At 41.4% G+C, this 15,825-nt stretch overlaps 1 protein-coding gene across 2 annotated transcripts in view; it reads left to right on the forward strand.

The window, feature by feature from the left end:
* The window catches only part of NOC3L (NOC3 like DNA replication regulator), a 55,592-nt gene that overhangs the window by 13,780 nt on the left and 25,987 nt on the right, over nt 1–15,825 (forward strand). For both annotated transcript variants that reach the window (XR_016222121.1, XM_002718388.6), the window contains exons 9-10: nt 3,586–3,761; nt 4,461–4,589. Coding sequence is in view for 1 of the 2 variants with exons in the window: in XM_002718388.6 (XP_002718434.1) it covers nt 3,586–3,761; nt 4,461–4,589 (305 nt within the window). In the remaining variant the exon portion in view is untranslated. The remainder of the gene's footprint in view (nt 1–3,585; nt 3,762–4,460; nt 4,590–15,825) is intronic.

The raw sequence follows: 15,825 nt of genomic DNA on the forward strand, positions 1-15,825 counted from the left end.
ATTCCTTCTATAAAGAAGAGTAAAGACCTAAAAGCCTGTCAAAAAGAAAGCAACTCCCCAGTACTAGTCAGCAGGGAGCTGCCATGGAGGTGGCCTGGCCCTGCATGTAGTTCAGGCACTCTCCCTTTGGAATACATGGGAGATGAGAAACTCGGAGTTGTTGTACATTGCCCTTATTTCACAGGACAGCACTGTGGAATTAACCCGTGCAGTCAACAAGCTCTGAATATCTGAATCTGACTTCCTATCTATTCCATTGTGGTCTGGGTTTCCTTTGACGAGAATTCAGGCTCAAGTTTTAGTAAATGTCAGCAGTCTGTACTGACACACCAGCCTCATGTACAAGAAAGAGATTAAAACAGTGACTATTTTTTTCAACTCTTACAAATTCATGTTTTATGTTTTTTTCATGACATGAGCTCTCCAGGAAATGTGTCTGATCCCTGTAGCTTTCCGCTAAGTGTGCTATCCATCACCTACTTTCACAAGAGTCCTCTCTGATGTCAGAAGGCAACACTTTAAATCTGATGCCATGAACAGGCCCATGGGTCTCAAAAGTTCCATGCTAAGTGGGTCACGATGAGCACACTGTAACCTTTGTGGATTTGCCTAACCATAAAATCTTGCTGCTATTTTTTAAAAAAATTGAATAATTAATGGAGAATGGAACAGGGAATAGGAGAGAGAGGAGGAGGTGGGGTGGGAGGGCGGGTATGGTGGGAAGAAAAAAAAAAGTAGTATATTTACCCTTGAACATGAAGATGAATTCTGTATTCTGCCTTGCATAATGAGAGGCAGGTATAGTGTATGGACAAGAGCAGAATTTAGAGTCAGATTTACTAGATGCAAATCCTGTGTCTACCACTTACTACCTATGCAATGGGCAGATTACTTTCCGTGTTGCATTTTTCCTGTCTGTAAAATGGGAACAATAATAGTATTTATTTCATAGCATTATTATGAGAAGTAATTGAATTATAGGTGTAAAGTGCTTATAGCTTTGCCTAATGTGTATTTTATTGTGGCTGCAGTCTGTTACCTAGTAAGTCATTATACAGTCCTTGAATTTATGAACAATTAGGCTTTATTTTTTATTTGGAGGTGGTAGTTAGGGAAGAAAGCTTGAAATGGATGTGAGTACTTTGAAAATGGATTATGACTCAATTATTCAAGATGATAAATTATTCTATCAAACTTTTTTTTTCCTTCATTAGAAAAGGCAGATCATAGGGAAAACTTGAGAGATTAATTGGGAAAGGAGTTGGTTGCCTGGGCCAAGTGCCTTCATTTGACCTACATGGGCCCCTTTACTCAGTGCTAGACCTAAAAAGCACCCAGTTACTGTCTGCTAAAACAGGACTACTGAATCCTGTTGGCTCAATAAAGGCAATAAGGTAGTAGAATATAGTGGGGTGGGAGTGGGTGGGATGGGTATTGATTCTGTGCTCTGACATCTCAACTGGAACCTATTTACTGGCATTTGTTTTCTCAAGGATAGAGCCTGGGAGCTTTATGTAGACTAGTACTTTCCTTTTTTTTTTTTTTTTGGACAGGCAGAGTGGAAAGAGAGAGAGAGAGAAAGGTCTTCCTTTTGCCGTTGGTTCACCCTCCAATGGCCGCCGCGGCCGGCGCATCGCGCTGATCCGAAGCCAGGAGCCAGGTGCTTTTCCTGGTCTCCCATGCGGGTGCAGGGCCCAAGGACTTGGGCCATCCTCCACTGCACTCCCGGGCCACAGCAGAGAGCTGGCCTGGAAGGGGGGCAACTGGGACCAGAATCCGGCGCCCCGACCGGAACTAGAACCCGGTGTGCCGGCTCCGCAAGGCGGAGGATTAGCCTACTGAGCCACGGCGCTGGCCACTAGTACTTTCCAATAGCAATAGGACATAACTACATGTCTCATTAAAAAAAAGTCATGGGGGCGGCACTGTGGTGTAACAGGTAAAGTCGCCACCTGCAGTTCCGGCATCCCATGTTGGTGCTGGTTAGAGTCCCGGCCGCTTCACTTCCGATCAAGCTCTCTGCTGTGGCCTAGGAAGCAGTTGAGGATGGCCAGAGTCCTTGGGCCTTTGTACCCTCATGGGAGACCTGGAAGAGGCTCCTGGCTCCTGGCTTCGGATTGGTGCAGGTTCAGTTGTTGAGGCCAATTGGGGAGTGAGCCAGCTGATGGAGAAGCCCCTCCCTCTCTCTCCCTCCCTTCCCCCCCCCCCAACTCTTTTAAATAAATAAATCTTGAAAAAAAGTCACGAGAAAACAAAAGCCTACTAAAAAGCAGATTAATATTAAGAGCCAATTATATATATATGTATGTATATACTTTCAACATGTAACCAGGTTTTAATATTAGTGAGATGTATGTTTTATGCTTACAGCATATCTTAATTTGGACTAGCCTCATTTCAGATGCTCAGTTGCCATCCACATGTGACTAGGAGCCTCTGTATTGGAACATGCAAATGTGAACCTTTCCTAAGCATATTGAGCCATTATGAAGTCATTTATTTTTTAAAAGATGTATTTATTTATTTGAAAGGCAAGTTACATAGAGATTCCCTCATCCACTGGTTCACTCCCCAAATAGCCACCATGGCTAAGGCTGGATTGGTGAGGCAAGGAGCTTCATTCAGGTTTCCCATGCGAGAGGCAGGGACCCAAGCACTTGGACCATTGTCTGCTGCTTTTCCAGGTGCATTAGCAAAGAGCTGGATCAGATTGGAACAGCCAGGGCCTGAACTGGCTCCCATATGTAATGGCTGGTGCTGTAGCATTATGCCACAGTGCTGGCTCTGAAGTCTTTATTTAAAAAATTATCTTTTTTAGGTTTTCAAATATTGTAGTAAAACAAACATTTATTTTAAAAGAAAGCTAGTTGTTGGGACCAGTGCTGCAGCACAACAGGTTAAGCTTCTGCGTGGGATGCCGACATCCCATCTGGGCAAAGTTTTGAGTCCTGGCTGCTCCATTTCCAATCCAGCTCCTTGCCTGGGAAAGCAGAGAGGGATGGCCCAAGTGCTTAGGCCCATGCACCCATGTGGTAGACCCAAATGAAGCTCCTAGAGGCTTTGGCCTTGCCCAGCCCTGGCCATTGTGGCCATTTTGGGACTGTACTAGCAGATGGAAAATCCCTGTCTCTGTCTCTCTTCTCTGTATAACTCTTTCAGATAAATAAAAAATCTTATAAAGAATGAAAAGGGACTGGCACTATGGGGTAGTAGGTAAAGTTGCCGCCTGCGGTGCCAGCATCCCATATGGGCGCCGGTTGGAGTATTGGTTGCCCTACTTGATCCAGCTGTCTGCTGTGGCCTGGGAAAGCAGTAGAGGATGGCCCAAGCGCTTGGGCCCCTGCAGCTACGTGGGAGACCTGGAAGAAGCTCCTGGCTTTGGATCAGCACAGCTCTAGCAGTTAGCAGTTGTAGCCGTCTGGGGAGTGAACCAGCAGATGGAAGACTTTCTCTCTCTCTCTCTCTCGCTGTCCTTCTCTGTATCTCTGCCTTTCAAATAAATAAAATCTTTAAAAAAAAAAAAAGCTAGTTGCTTTGAGGTTTGGCGACCAGTGAGTAAAGTGATGAACTGCAATTATCTTTTAGATTGGAAGCAAAGGAAGCTGAAGAAAAGTAATGTAATTTCCTTAAAGGCATACAAAGGGCTAGCAGAAGTGGCTGTGAAGAGCCTGTGTGAGCTGTTGGTGGCACTTCCGCATTTTAATTTTCACAACAACATCATTGTATTGATCGTCCCTCTCATGAATGATGTGTCAAAATCGGTAGGTTGCTTTAAAGTAATTATTGCTGTTGTCCTTAACAGAAAATTATAGACCATGCGATTTCTTTTTTCCACAAAGTTGTTTTGGAACTATTGTTAGTAAAATAGTGTCAATTTATTAAACACTTTCTTTTTAATTATTTATTTAACTGAGAGAGAGGGTGGGCTTTCGTCTGTTCACTCCTCAACTGCTTGGAATAATCAGAGCTGGACTAGGCCAAAGCCTGGAGCTTTGAATGTCATTCAGGGTCCCCCATAGGTGGTAGGAACCCAACCACCTGGGCTGTCGTCATTGCCTCCTATGGTCTGCACTAACAGGAAGTTGGATTCAGGAGCTAGAACCAGCAGTGAACCCAGGCAGTGCATGTGGGACACTGTCATATTAATTGGCCTAACCACTAAGCCAAACTCTGGTCCTAAAAAGTGCCTCTTGAACATATTTATTGTAGTGGGTGTCAACAGGAGGCATTTTGGCCCCCCAGGGAACACTGGGCAGTGTTTCTGAATGTTTTTGGTAGTTATGACTCCGGTGGGCTGAGAGGGGTAGTACAGTTGGCATCAAGGAGGCAAAGGTGAGGGAGGCTTTTAAACATACTGTAAGGTGCAGGACAGTCCCTCCACAACAAAGAATTATCTAGCTGAAATGTCAGTACTTCCAAGCTTGAGAAGCACTGGTTTAGTGTCACATTTTATTTTTCAGGTATCTGAAATGTGTTGTGAGGCAGTAAAGAAACTCTTCAAACAAGATAAATTAGGCCAAGCTTCTCTTGGTGTAATTAAAGTGATTTCTGGTTTTGTGAAGGGCCGAAATTATGAAGTTAGGCCAGAGGTAAGCCTTTTTTTCCTTACATTGGATTTTTAAAAAATTAGTCAATTTTCAATAGGACGGAGAGAGAGAGAGAGAGAGAAAGTCTTCCATCTGCTGGTTCGCTCCCCAGACGGCTACAACTGCTAACTGCTAGAGCTGTGCTGATCCAAAGCCAGGAGCTTCTTCCAGGTCTCCCACGTAGTTATGAATAATATATTAGAAACAAATTTGTATAAAATGAAAAAGCAGTCAAACTCCTTAAATGTAAATACTGTTAAAAGTTTAGTATGTATCTTTATAGATGTTTTTCTGGATACACAGAGACATACATATGTGCTTGCTTGTATTTTAAAATAAACATCCATTGGTTAATGCATAGAACAGCTAGGGTTGTGCTGGGCCAAAGCCAGGAGCCTGGAATTACATCTGTGTTTCCTACATGAGTGTCAGAGCCCAAGCACTTCAGTCATCTACTGCCTTCCAGGATGCATTAGCAGAAGCTGGGAGGTAGACTAGTCAGGACTTGAATTGGCACTCTGATGTGGGTATGCCCAATAGGAGCTTAACCCACTGCTACGCAATGCCTGCCCTAGTTGCTAAATTTTTTGTTTGTTTTTAAAGATTTATTTATTTGAAAGAGTTAGATGGGGCCGGCGCTATGGCACAGTGGGTTAATGCCCTGGCGTGAAGTACCGGCATCCCATATGGGTGCTAGTTCTAGTCCTGGCTGCTCCTCTTCCAATCCAGCTCTCTGCTGTGGCCTGGGAGAGCAGTGGAAGATGACCCAGGTCCTTGGGCCCCTGCATGCATGTGGGAGACTGGGAAGAAGCTCCTGGCTCCTGGCTTTGGATCAGCTCAGCTTCGGCTGTTGCGGCCAATTGGGGAGTGAACCGTCGGATGGAAGACCTCTTTCTCTGCCTCTTCTCTCTCTGTGTAACTCTGACTTTCAAATAAATAAATAAATCTTTAAAAAAAATAAATCTTCGGGCTGGCGCTGCGGCTCACTAGGCTAATCCTCCACCTGCGGTGCTGGCAACTGGGTTCTAGTCCCAGTTGGAGCGCCGGATTCTGTCCCGTTTGCTCCTCTTCCAGTCTAGCTCTCTACTGTGGCCCGGGAAGGCAGTGGAAGATGGCCCAAGTGCTTGGGCCCCTGCACCCGCATGGGAGACCAGGAGGAAGAACCTGGCTCCTGACTTTGGATCAGTGCAGTGTGTCGGCCGCAGTGGCCATTTTGGGGGGTGGACCAATGGAAGGAAGACCTTTCTTTTTGTCTGTCTTTCTCACTGTCTAACTGCCTGTCAAAAAAAAAAAAAAAAAAAAAAAAAAGAGTGAGGAGACAGAGATCTTCCATCTGCTGGTTCACTCCCCAGATAGCTGCAACTGCCAGGGCTGGGCCAGGCCAAGGAGTTTCAGCCAAGTCTCCCACATGGATGGCAAGGGCCCAAATAGTTGGGCTACCTTCTGCTGCTTTTCCCAGGCCTTTAGCAGGGACATGACCTGATGCCTGTAAAGGTTTCTGGTGTCTTAAGGTGATGGCATCACCAGCTGTACCACAACACCCCCTGCACCGCCACCACATCACTAAATTTTTTGAATGACTTAAGGCAGTAGTTGTCACTTTAGTCCCTGGACCATCATAACCTGGGAATTAGAAAAACAGATCCTGTCGCTCCACACCAGACATACTAAAAAACAGTTTTTAAAATTTTATTTTTCAGAAGATTTATTTGAAAAGCAGTTACAGAGAGGGAGAAGCAGAGGCAGAGAGGAGTTTTACATCCTCTGGTTCACTCCCTAAATGGCCTCGATGACCAAGGCTAGGCCACAATGGAGCCAAGAGCCAGGAGCTTCTTTTGGGTCTCCTACATGGGTAGAGTCCCAAGTACTTGGGCCATCTTCCACTGCTTTCCTAGGCACATTAGCAGGGAGCTGGATTGGAAATGGAACAGCCAGGATTAGAACTGGGGCCCATATGGGCTGCTGGCACCACAGGTGCGAGCCCCCTTTTTTTTTTTTTAAAGTTTTTAAAAAAGTTTTGATGTAACATTTTTAGTTTCTACTACAAAGGCTTAATACTACACTAGAAGAGTTCAGCAGTTGAAAGTAAAAAGACTGTAAGTAGTTCAGTAGGAATATATGTGAGGGTATAAATGGTAATCAAATGAAAGATGATGTCATTTTCACTAATATACAGTAAATTTTAAAATAATCACATAATTCAAACTTAGCAACTTGTTTGAGAAAGTTATAAAACAAAGTTTGACAGAACCATATTTGCAGCAGTACTATTAGAAGTATTTTTTTGTTGTATTTTTTTTTTAAATTTTATCTTCCACATATAAGGGAGAACATGTGATATTTAAAGTATTTAATGTATTCTATCGGCTGCTCGTTTTTGGTTTCTGTTTGCCTAGGATATCATTTTCCAGCCTTTTATTTTCAGTTATGTGTATTTTTTTTTTTTTTTTTTGTAAATCCCTTCAGTCATCTTGAGTCTTTTGGCTGGGGAATTTATTCCATCTAAATTTAATGTTAGTATTCATAGATAAGAACTAAGTCATATCATTTTGTTGATTGCTAACTGATTGTATTTGCTCAGTTAGTGAACTTGGTAGTATCAAGTGTTTTCTTGATGGTTACTTTTTTTTGTTTTTGTTTTTTCTTAAAGGTTTATTTATTTACTTATTTGAAAGAGTTAAGGAGATATCTTCCTTCTGCTGGTTCATTCCCCAGATGGATGCAGCAGCTAGAGCTGGGCCAGGCAGGAGCCAGTGGATTCATTTGGGTCTCCACGTGGGTGTATAGGCCCATGGACTTGGGCTATCGTCTGCTACTTATTCAGAGAGCTGGATCAGAAGTGGAGTAGTAGGACATGAACTGGCAGCCGTACGGGATGCTGTTGTTGCAGGTGGTGGCTTTACCTACTACACCACAATGCTGGCCTCTGTTCTTTTTTTTTTTTTTTTTTTTTTTTTTTTTATCTGGGAAATAACTTATTTCTCTTTTACTTATAAAGGATAGCTTCATTGGATATGGTATTCTTGGTTGGAAAGTTTTTTTTGTGAAGACCTTGAATATATCATCCCACTCTCTTATGTCATGTAGGGCTTCTCTTGGGGGGGAAAAAAAAATCTCCTGTTAATCTAATCTAATTGGTTTTCCTTTGTATATGACTTGATGCTTTTCTACATCTTTGGGATTCTTTCTCCTTATCCTTAACTTTTGATAATTTGATTATAATTTACCTTGGAGAAAATCTCTTTTGGCTGAATCTGCTTGGGGTCTTTTGAGCTTTTTGTATCTGGATGTCCATGTCTCTTAGGCCTTGGGAAGTTTTCAACTATTTTTTCATTTGGTAGATTCTCAACTGCTTTTTCTCTCTCTTCTGCTTCAAGAATCCCGTAATACAAATATTTGGTTGCTGAATGGTATACCACATTTTTCATAGGCTTTCTTCATTCTTTTAAATTCTTTTCTCTATTTTTATCTCAGTTTTATTCAGAAGTCTTCTACAGATAAGAAATTGTTTCCTCCACTTGGTCTGTTCTGCTGTTGAATCTCTCAGTATATTTTTTATTTCATTGATTGAAGATTTGTTTCATCTCAAAGTCTGGTTCTGTTCTTTTTAATGATTTGTCTCCTTAGTAGGTGTTTTATTCATGTCACTTATTATTTTCTTCATTTCTGTATCTATTTTCTTGCATCACATTGAGTTTCCTTGCAGTCATTATTTTGAATTCTGTTTCTGACGTTTCATAAATTTCTCTCAGATCAGGATCTGTTTCTGGAGAACCATTGTGTTCTTTTGGAGATGTCATGTTACGTTGCTTCTTCTTGTTTCTGGTGTCCCTATATCTGCATCTGGTGTAATAATCCCTTCTTTATGGAATAGGTTTATTTGAAAAGAGTTTATGTTTTAGATGGCTTGTTGCTTTCACTTTGGTTGTAGTTGAGCCCAGAAGTGTAACCTCTGAGTGATTTCTTTTGCTTTAATCAGTGTCAGCTGTGTCTGTAAGTATAGTGGTCTAGTCTGCTGCAGTTTGTAGGGGTAGAAGTGGGGCTTTGAAGTAAGTGTGGGCTTCCTAGGATGTGTATCTTCAGTTGCCAGAGAGTTGGATTGTGATAGCCAGGGCCTTGTTGCTTGTGTCTCTTTATGCTGAGGGACACAAAGTGGGCTGTCCCTGTATCCCACTAGCAAGCCCAGGTGATGCTGGGCTTTTGGCACCAATAACTGTGGCTCTAGCACTGTGTGATGTCGATGGGACCTTCTTCATGTCATGCTGGAAGTGCAGCTGGTGCTGGGGTTTAAAAACTAAAAGCCCTAGTTCCAGGACAAGGGAATGTGAACTGAACCCTGCAACAGTCCTGTTGGTTGACTGCAAGGTATACAGAAGATTTTGCACTGGCAGATAAGGGTTCAGAATGGTGGAATGCAGGCAGGTTTTCCTCTAGTTCCCACTGGGTAGATCCATGGGTTTGAGGAAATTAGTATTGACTATTAGAGTCCTGGTGTTGCAGGATACAAGAGAGTTGTTACTCAGATTGCCCAGGATGAGACCCAGGTGTTGAGGATGGTGGTAGCCATCTGCCTGAAGCAGAATGATGTAGTAGAGCAATCTAGATACCAGGAGTGAGTGCAAGTTACTTTAGAATTTGTAATACCAACATCAAAAGTCCTGGTTCCACAATGCATGGATTAAACTGCCCCCAGTTCTCATGAAGCATGTGAGTGTGATACTGGCATTTGTGCCAGGGGCTCCTGGTTAGGAGTTACAGAGGAACTTCCTCAGGTCAGTAGTGGATTTCTTATGGGCTGCTACTGGTGCTAGCTCCAAAAAAGCAGAACAGAACCACCCTGGACCACAGAGTGAGTGAATGCAGTAACACAGAGCTTAAACACAGAATTCCCACAGTTGCAGAATGCATTCCACTCTACATTGCCCTAACTCTGGCTTTTCTGAGAGCAGCAAGATTGTGTGTTGTCTGCTGAGTCAGAGCAGGAATAAACATACCTGATTGTAACCAGCCTTTTGGGAGGGTGGAGGAGGAAAGGGAGGCAAAGTGGCCACTCAGACTCTGGTCAGCTCCTCTAATGCTAGACTTAGAGTCAGTGGGGGACTGTGGAATGCTGGAATTCTTTCTCAGTTACAGCTGATGGTGGCAGGGAGCCACAGCATCTTCTGCCTTGTCTTGGCAGCCGCCTGCAAGATTCAGGGTTGGCTCGCTTCATTGGTGTATTTGTCCTATTACTTCATTGTCCTATGGAGTCTGTTCTGTCACTTTTCCACTGAAAATTTGTTAGTCCAAGGGAATGTGCTCATTCCTTTGGTTTTCTGTTATCTTTTTTTTTTTTTAATTTTTTTTTCCAAAGAGAGTTTTTATTAAGGAATATAAACTTCAGGCATTTCATAAGTACAACTTTAGGAATATTGTGGTTCTTCCCACAATCAGAAGAGGAGCAGCCAGGATTAGAACTGGTGCCCATATGGGATGTTGGCACTTCAACCCACTGTGCCATAGCACCGGACCCTCCCACTCTTATTTTGTACTGAGATCTATTTTCTTTTTTTTTTTTTAAAAGGTCTTTATTTAAGAAATACAAATTTCATATGTACAGCTTTTAGGAATATAGTGGGTCTTTCCTCCCATTCCCACCTTCCCACTCCCACTCCCATCCCACCTCCTACTCCCTCTCCCATTCTATTCTTCATTAAGATTCATTTTTAATTGTCTTTATATACAGAAGACCATCTCTATATTAAGTAGAGATTTCAACAGTTGACACTCACACAGACACACAAAGTGTAAAGTATAGTTTGAAGACAAGTTTTACTGTTAATTCTCATAGTCACCTCGTTAAGGTCAGAGGTCCAACATAGGGAGTAAATGCACAGTGACTCCTGTTGTTGATTTAACAATTAACACTCTTATGTATGACATTAGTGACCACCTGAGACTCTTCACATGAGCTGCCAAGGCTATGGAAGCCTTTTGAGTCCACAAATTCCATTGGTATTTAGACAGGACTATATGCAAAGTGAAAGTTCTCTCCTCCCTTCAGAAAAAAGTACATCCTTCTTTGATGGCCCCTTCTATCCACTGGAGTCTCACTCACAGAGATCCTTCATGCAGAATAGTTTTTGCCACTATGTCTTGGCTTTCCATACCAAGAATTTTCATGGAATTTTCAGCCAGATCCAAATGCCTTTGGGGCTGATTCTGAGGTCAGAGTGCTGTTTAGGGAGTTTGTTATTCTGAGTCTGCTATGTGGACTGCTCTTTTTCTCCTTTTTTAATTCTATCTATTGTTATTACCAGACACTTCGTCTTATTTATGTGATCCCTTTGACATTTAACCCTTTCTATATGATTAATTCCACACTTTATATGATCACTTTATCACATAAGTTGAGATTAGGATGACCCAGCTTAATGGGAATTGGAGTCCCATGTCAAGTTTTTAGCTTTACCCTTAGGGTAAGTCTGTGGGAATGTGTGGTGAACTATACAGCTCCTCCCTCTTTCATTTTCACTCTTATTTTTAACTGGGATCTATTTTAAATTGACTTAATACACTTATGATTAATTCTATGTTTAAAGTTCAACAAATGGTATTAAGTAGAGAAAAAAAATAGAAAATTATAAAATAATAAACTATTCCTCAACAGTCAAAAACAAGGGCTGTTCAAGTAATGCTTCTTGTGGTTTCAATTTCACTTCTACAAGTTACCTTTTAGGTGCTCTGTTAGTTTTCACAGATCAGGGAGAACATATGGTATTTGTCCCTTTGGGACTGGCTTATTTCACCAAGTATGATTTCCAGATTCATCAATTTAGTTGCAAATGAACGGATTTCATTTTTTAACTGCTGTGTAATAGTCCATAGAATACATATCCCATGGTTTCTTTATCCAGTCTTCTGTTAATGGGTGTTTAGGTTCCATGTCTTAGCTATTGTAAATTGAACTGCAATAAACATGGAGGTGCAGATGACTCTTTTATTTGTTGATTTCATTTCCTTTGGGTAAATTCTGACAAGTGCAATGGCTGGGTCGTATGGTAGGGCTAGATTCAGATTTCTGAGGTATCTCCAAACTGTCTTCCATAGTGGTTTTATCAGTTTGCATTCCCACCAACAATGGATTAGGCTACCTTTTCCCCCACATCCTCATCAGCATTTGTTGTTTTTAGATTTCTGTATGAAAGCCATTCTAACTAGGGTGAGGTGAAATCTCATTGTGGTTTTGATTTGCATCCCCCTGATGGCTAGTGATCCTGAGCATTTTTTCATGTATCTATAGGCCATTTGGATTTACTCTTTTGAGAAATGTCTGTGTTCTTTGTCCACTTCTTGACTGAGTTGTTTGCTTTGCTCTTTTTTTTTTTTTTTTTGACAGGCAGAGTTAGAGAGAGAGAGAGAGAGAAAGGTCTTCCTTCCGTTGGTTCATTCCCCCAAATAAGTTTTTTTGATAATTTTATATATTCTGGTTATTAATCCTTTATCTGTTGCATGGTTTGCAAAAATTTCTCCCATTCTGTTTGCCTTTTTACTGTTTCTTTTACTGTACAGAAGCTTTTAAATTTGATGTAATCCAACTTGTTAATTTTGGTTTTTTATTGCCTGTGCCTCTAGGATGTTTTCCAGGAACTCTTTGTCTATGCCGATATCTTGCAGGGTTTCCCCAATGCTCTCTAGTAGTTTGATGTTATTGGGTTGTCGATTTAGATCTTGAATCCATTTTGAATGGATTTTTGTATAAGGTGTAATGTAGAGGTCCTGCTTCATATTTCTGCATGTGGAAATCCAGTTTTCCCAGCACCATTTTTTTTTTTTTTTTTAACACAGGCAGAGTGGACAGTGAGAGAGAGGGACAGAGAGAAAGGTCTTCCTTTTGCCGTTGGTTCACCCTCCAATGGCCGCCACAGCCGGCGCTCTGCGGCCAGTGCACCGCACTGATCCAATGGCAGGAGCCAGGTACTTATCCTGGTCTCCCATGGGGTGCAGGGCCCAAGCACTTGGGCCATCCTCCACTGCACTCCCTGACCACAGCGGAGAGCTGGCCTGGAAGGGGGGCAACTGGGACAGAATCCGGCCAGGGAATGGTTTTAGCTCTTTGGTCGAGTGTAAGTTGGTTGTTGATGCTTGTATTGATTTCTGGAGTTTCTGTTCTCTTCCATTGGGCTATCAATCTGTTTTTGTACCAGGCTGTTTTGATTATAATTGCCCTGTAGTATATCTTGAAATCTGGTATTTTGATGCTTCTGGCTTTATTGTATAAGATTGCTTTAGCTATCCAAGGTCTCTTGTTTCAAAATTAATTTCAGCATTATTTTTTCTATATATAAGAAGAATGTCTGTGGTATTTTGATTGGTATTGCATTGAATCTGTAAATTATTTTCAGAAAAATGGACATTTTGATAATATTGATTCTTCCGATCCATGAACATGGAAGTTTTTTCCATTTTTTCTTTTTCTTTCTTTAAAGTTTTATAATTCTTGTAGAGATCTTTGACCTTCTTGGTTAAATTTATTCCAAGGTATTTAATATTTTTGTAGCTGTTGTGAATGAGATTCTTTATTGGGGCCACTGCTGTAGCGTAGCAGGTAAAGCCGCCACCTGCAGTGTTAGAATCCTATATGGGTGCTGGTTTGAGTCTACTGATCCACTTCCGGTCCAGCTCTCTGCTATAGCCTGGGAAAGCAGTAGAAAATGGCCCAAGTCATTGGGCCCCTGCACCCGTGTGGGAGACCTGGAGGACGCTCCTGGCTACTGGCTTTGGCTTTGGATTGGCATGGCTCCAGTCATTGGGGCCAACTGGGGAGTGAAGCAAATAAAGATTTATAAAGAAGTTCTCAGTCATGACATTGTCTGTGTATACAAAAGCCTGTTTTTCTGTGTGTGTGTTGATTTTATATCCTGCTATTTTACCAAACTTTTAAGAGTTCTAGTAGTCTCCTAGTGGAGTATTTTGGGTCCTCTCTTCATATATAATCATATCATCTGCAAATAAGAATAGTTTGACTTCATCCTTACTGATCTGAATCCCTTTGACTTCTTTTATTCTTGTCTGATGGCTCTGGCTAAAACTTCCAGGACTATATTGAATAGCAGTGGTGAGAGTGGGCATCCTTGTCTGGTTCTGGATCTTAGTGGGAATGCTTCCAGCTTTTCCCCATTCAATAGGAAGTTGGCCATGGGTTTGTCATAAATTACCTTGGTTATGTTGAGGAATGCTCCTTCTAGATTCAATTTGCTTAGAGTTTTCATCATCAAAGGGTGTTGTATTTTCTCAAATGCTTTCTCTGCATCTATTGAGATAATCATATGGTTTTTGTTCTTCAATTTGTTAATGTGATGTATCACATTGATTTGGGAATGTTGTACCATCCTTGCATACCAGGGATAAATCCCATTTGTTCCGGGTGAATGATCTTTCTGATGTGTTGTTGAATTCGATTGGCTAGAATTTTGTTGGATTTTTGCATCTGTTCATCAAGTGAAGTGGTCTGTAGTTCTCTTTCTGTGTTGTGTCATTTCCAGGTTTAAGAATTAAGGTGATACTGGCTTCATCGAGTGAAGTAGGGAGAATTCCCTTTCTTTCAATTGTTTTGAATAGCTTGAGAAGAATTGAGTTAGTTCTTTAAATGGCTGGGGAATTCAGCAGTGAAGACATGCAGTCCTGGGCTTTTCTTTGTTGGGTGGGCTTTTATTGCTGATTGAGTTTGTCTTGGTTATGTGTCTGTTTAGGTTTTCTATGTTTTCATGGCTCAATTGAGGTAGGTTATCTGTCTCCAGGAATTTGTCTATTCCTTCTGGGTTTCTGAGTTTGTTGGCATGTAGCTCTTTGTAGTAATTTCTGATGATTCTTTTTATTTTTGTGATGTCTGTTGTTACATTTCCTTTTTCATCTCTAATTTTATTGATTTGGGTCTTCTCTCCTTTTTTTGTTTAGTTGGGCCAGTGGTATGTCAGTTTTTTTTTTTCTCCCCAAAAATCAGCTCTTTGTTTTGCTGATCTTTTGTTTTTTTTTTTGTTTTTTTTTTTTTTTTTTGGTTTTAGTTTTGTTGATTTCTTCTCTAATTTTAATTATTAATTTCCTTCTACTGCTTTTGGGTTTGGTTTACTGTTTTTTTTTTTTTTCCCTAGATCCTTAAGGTGCATAGATAGTTTATTTATTTGGTGCATTTCCAGTTTATTGATGTAGGCACTTATTGCTATAAACTTTGCTATTAACACTGCTTTTGCTGTGTCCCACAAATTTTGATATGTTATATTATTTTTTGTTTCCAGAAATTTTTTAATTTCTCTTTTGGTTTCTTCTATGACCCACTGTTCATTCATGAGCATGTTGTTCATTCTCCATGTGTTTCCATATGATGTAGAGATCCTTTTTTTTTTTTTTTTTGATAATTACATATTTAATGCATCTTGCTTTTAATGGCAGTTTTTAAACACATCATAGACCTTATAACTTACTAAAGATTTTATAATGCTTACAAATTTTATTCTAAAAATATACTTATTTGTTCTAAATGAATAACATTGTCTAGAATATAGAAAAATTAATTATAGTAGCATGTTTACCACCATTATAGTTAAGTTTGTGTATACATACTCAATGTGAAATCCTCTTAGGACTTTCATATCATTAGCCTGAAATCATAAAAGCAGATTAAAGTTTGGCATATGAGATCTCAGTTTGATAGCAGTCGCTTTTTTTTTTTTTTTTTTTTTTTTTTTTTTTGACAGGCAGAGTGGATAGTGAGAGAGAGAGACAGAGAGAAAGGTCTTCCTTTGCCGTTGGTTCACCCTCCAATGGCCGCCGCGGCCGGCGCGCTGCGGCCGGCGCACCGCGCTGATCCGATGGCAGGAGCCAGGAGCCAGGTGCTTTTCCTGGTCTCCCATGGGGTGCAGGGCCCAAGCACCTGGGCCATCCTCCACTGCACTCCCTGGCCACAGCAGAGGGCTGGCCTGGAAGAGGGGCAACCGGGACAGAATCCGGCGCCCCGACCGGGACTAGAATCCGGTGTGCCGGCGCCGCTAGGCGGAGGATTAGCCTAGTGAGCCGCGGCGCCGGCCAGCAGTCGCTTTAAAACCAGAAACTTGAAGTATCTAGTCAATGTTCTAGGAAAGCTTGGGTATGTGCACTTCCATATAAACATATACATTCTCTCATCCCCCCCCCCCCACCAGAATACTCAAGAGGTTCTGCCCTTGTATATCAGTGTCATCAAAAATGGGAGAAAAAGCTAGCA

This window comes from Oryctolagus cuniculus, chromosome 15 (genome assembly GCF_051225735.1).
Source record: "Oryctolagus cuniculus isolate XC-2025 breed Fujian yellow rabbit chromosome 15, ASM5122573v1, whole genome shotgun sequence".
Lineage (NCBI taxonomy): Eukaryota > Metazoa > Chordata > Mammalia > Lagomorpha > Leporidae > Oryctolagus > Oryctolagus cuniculus.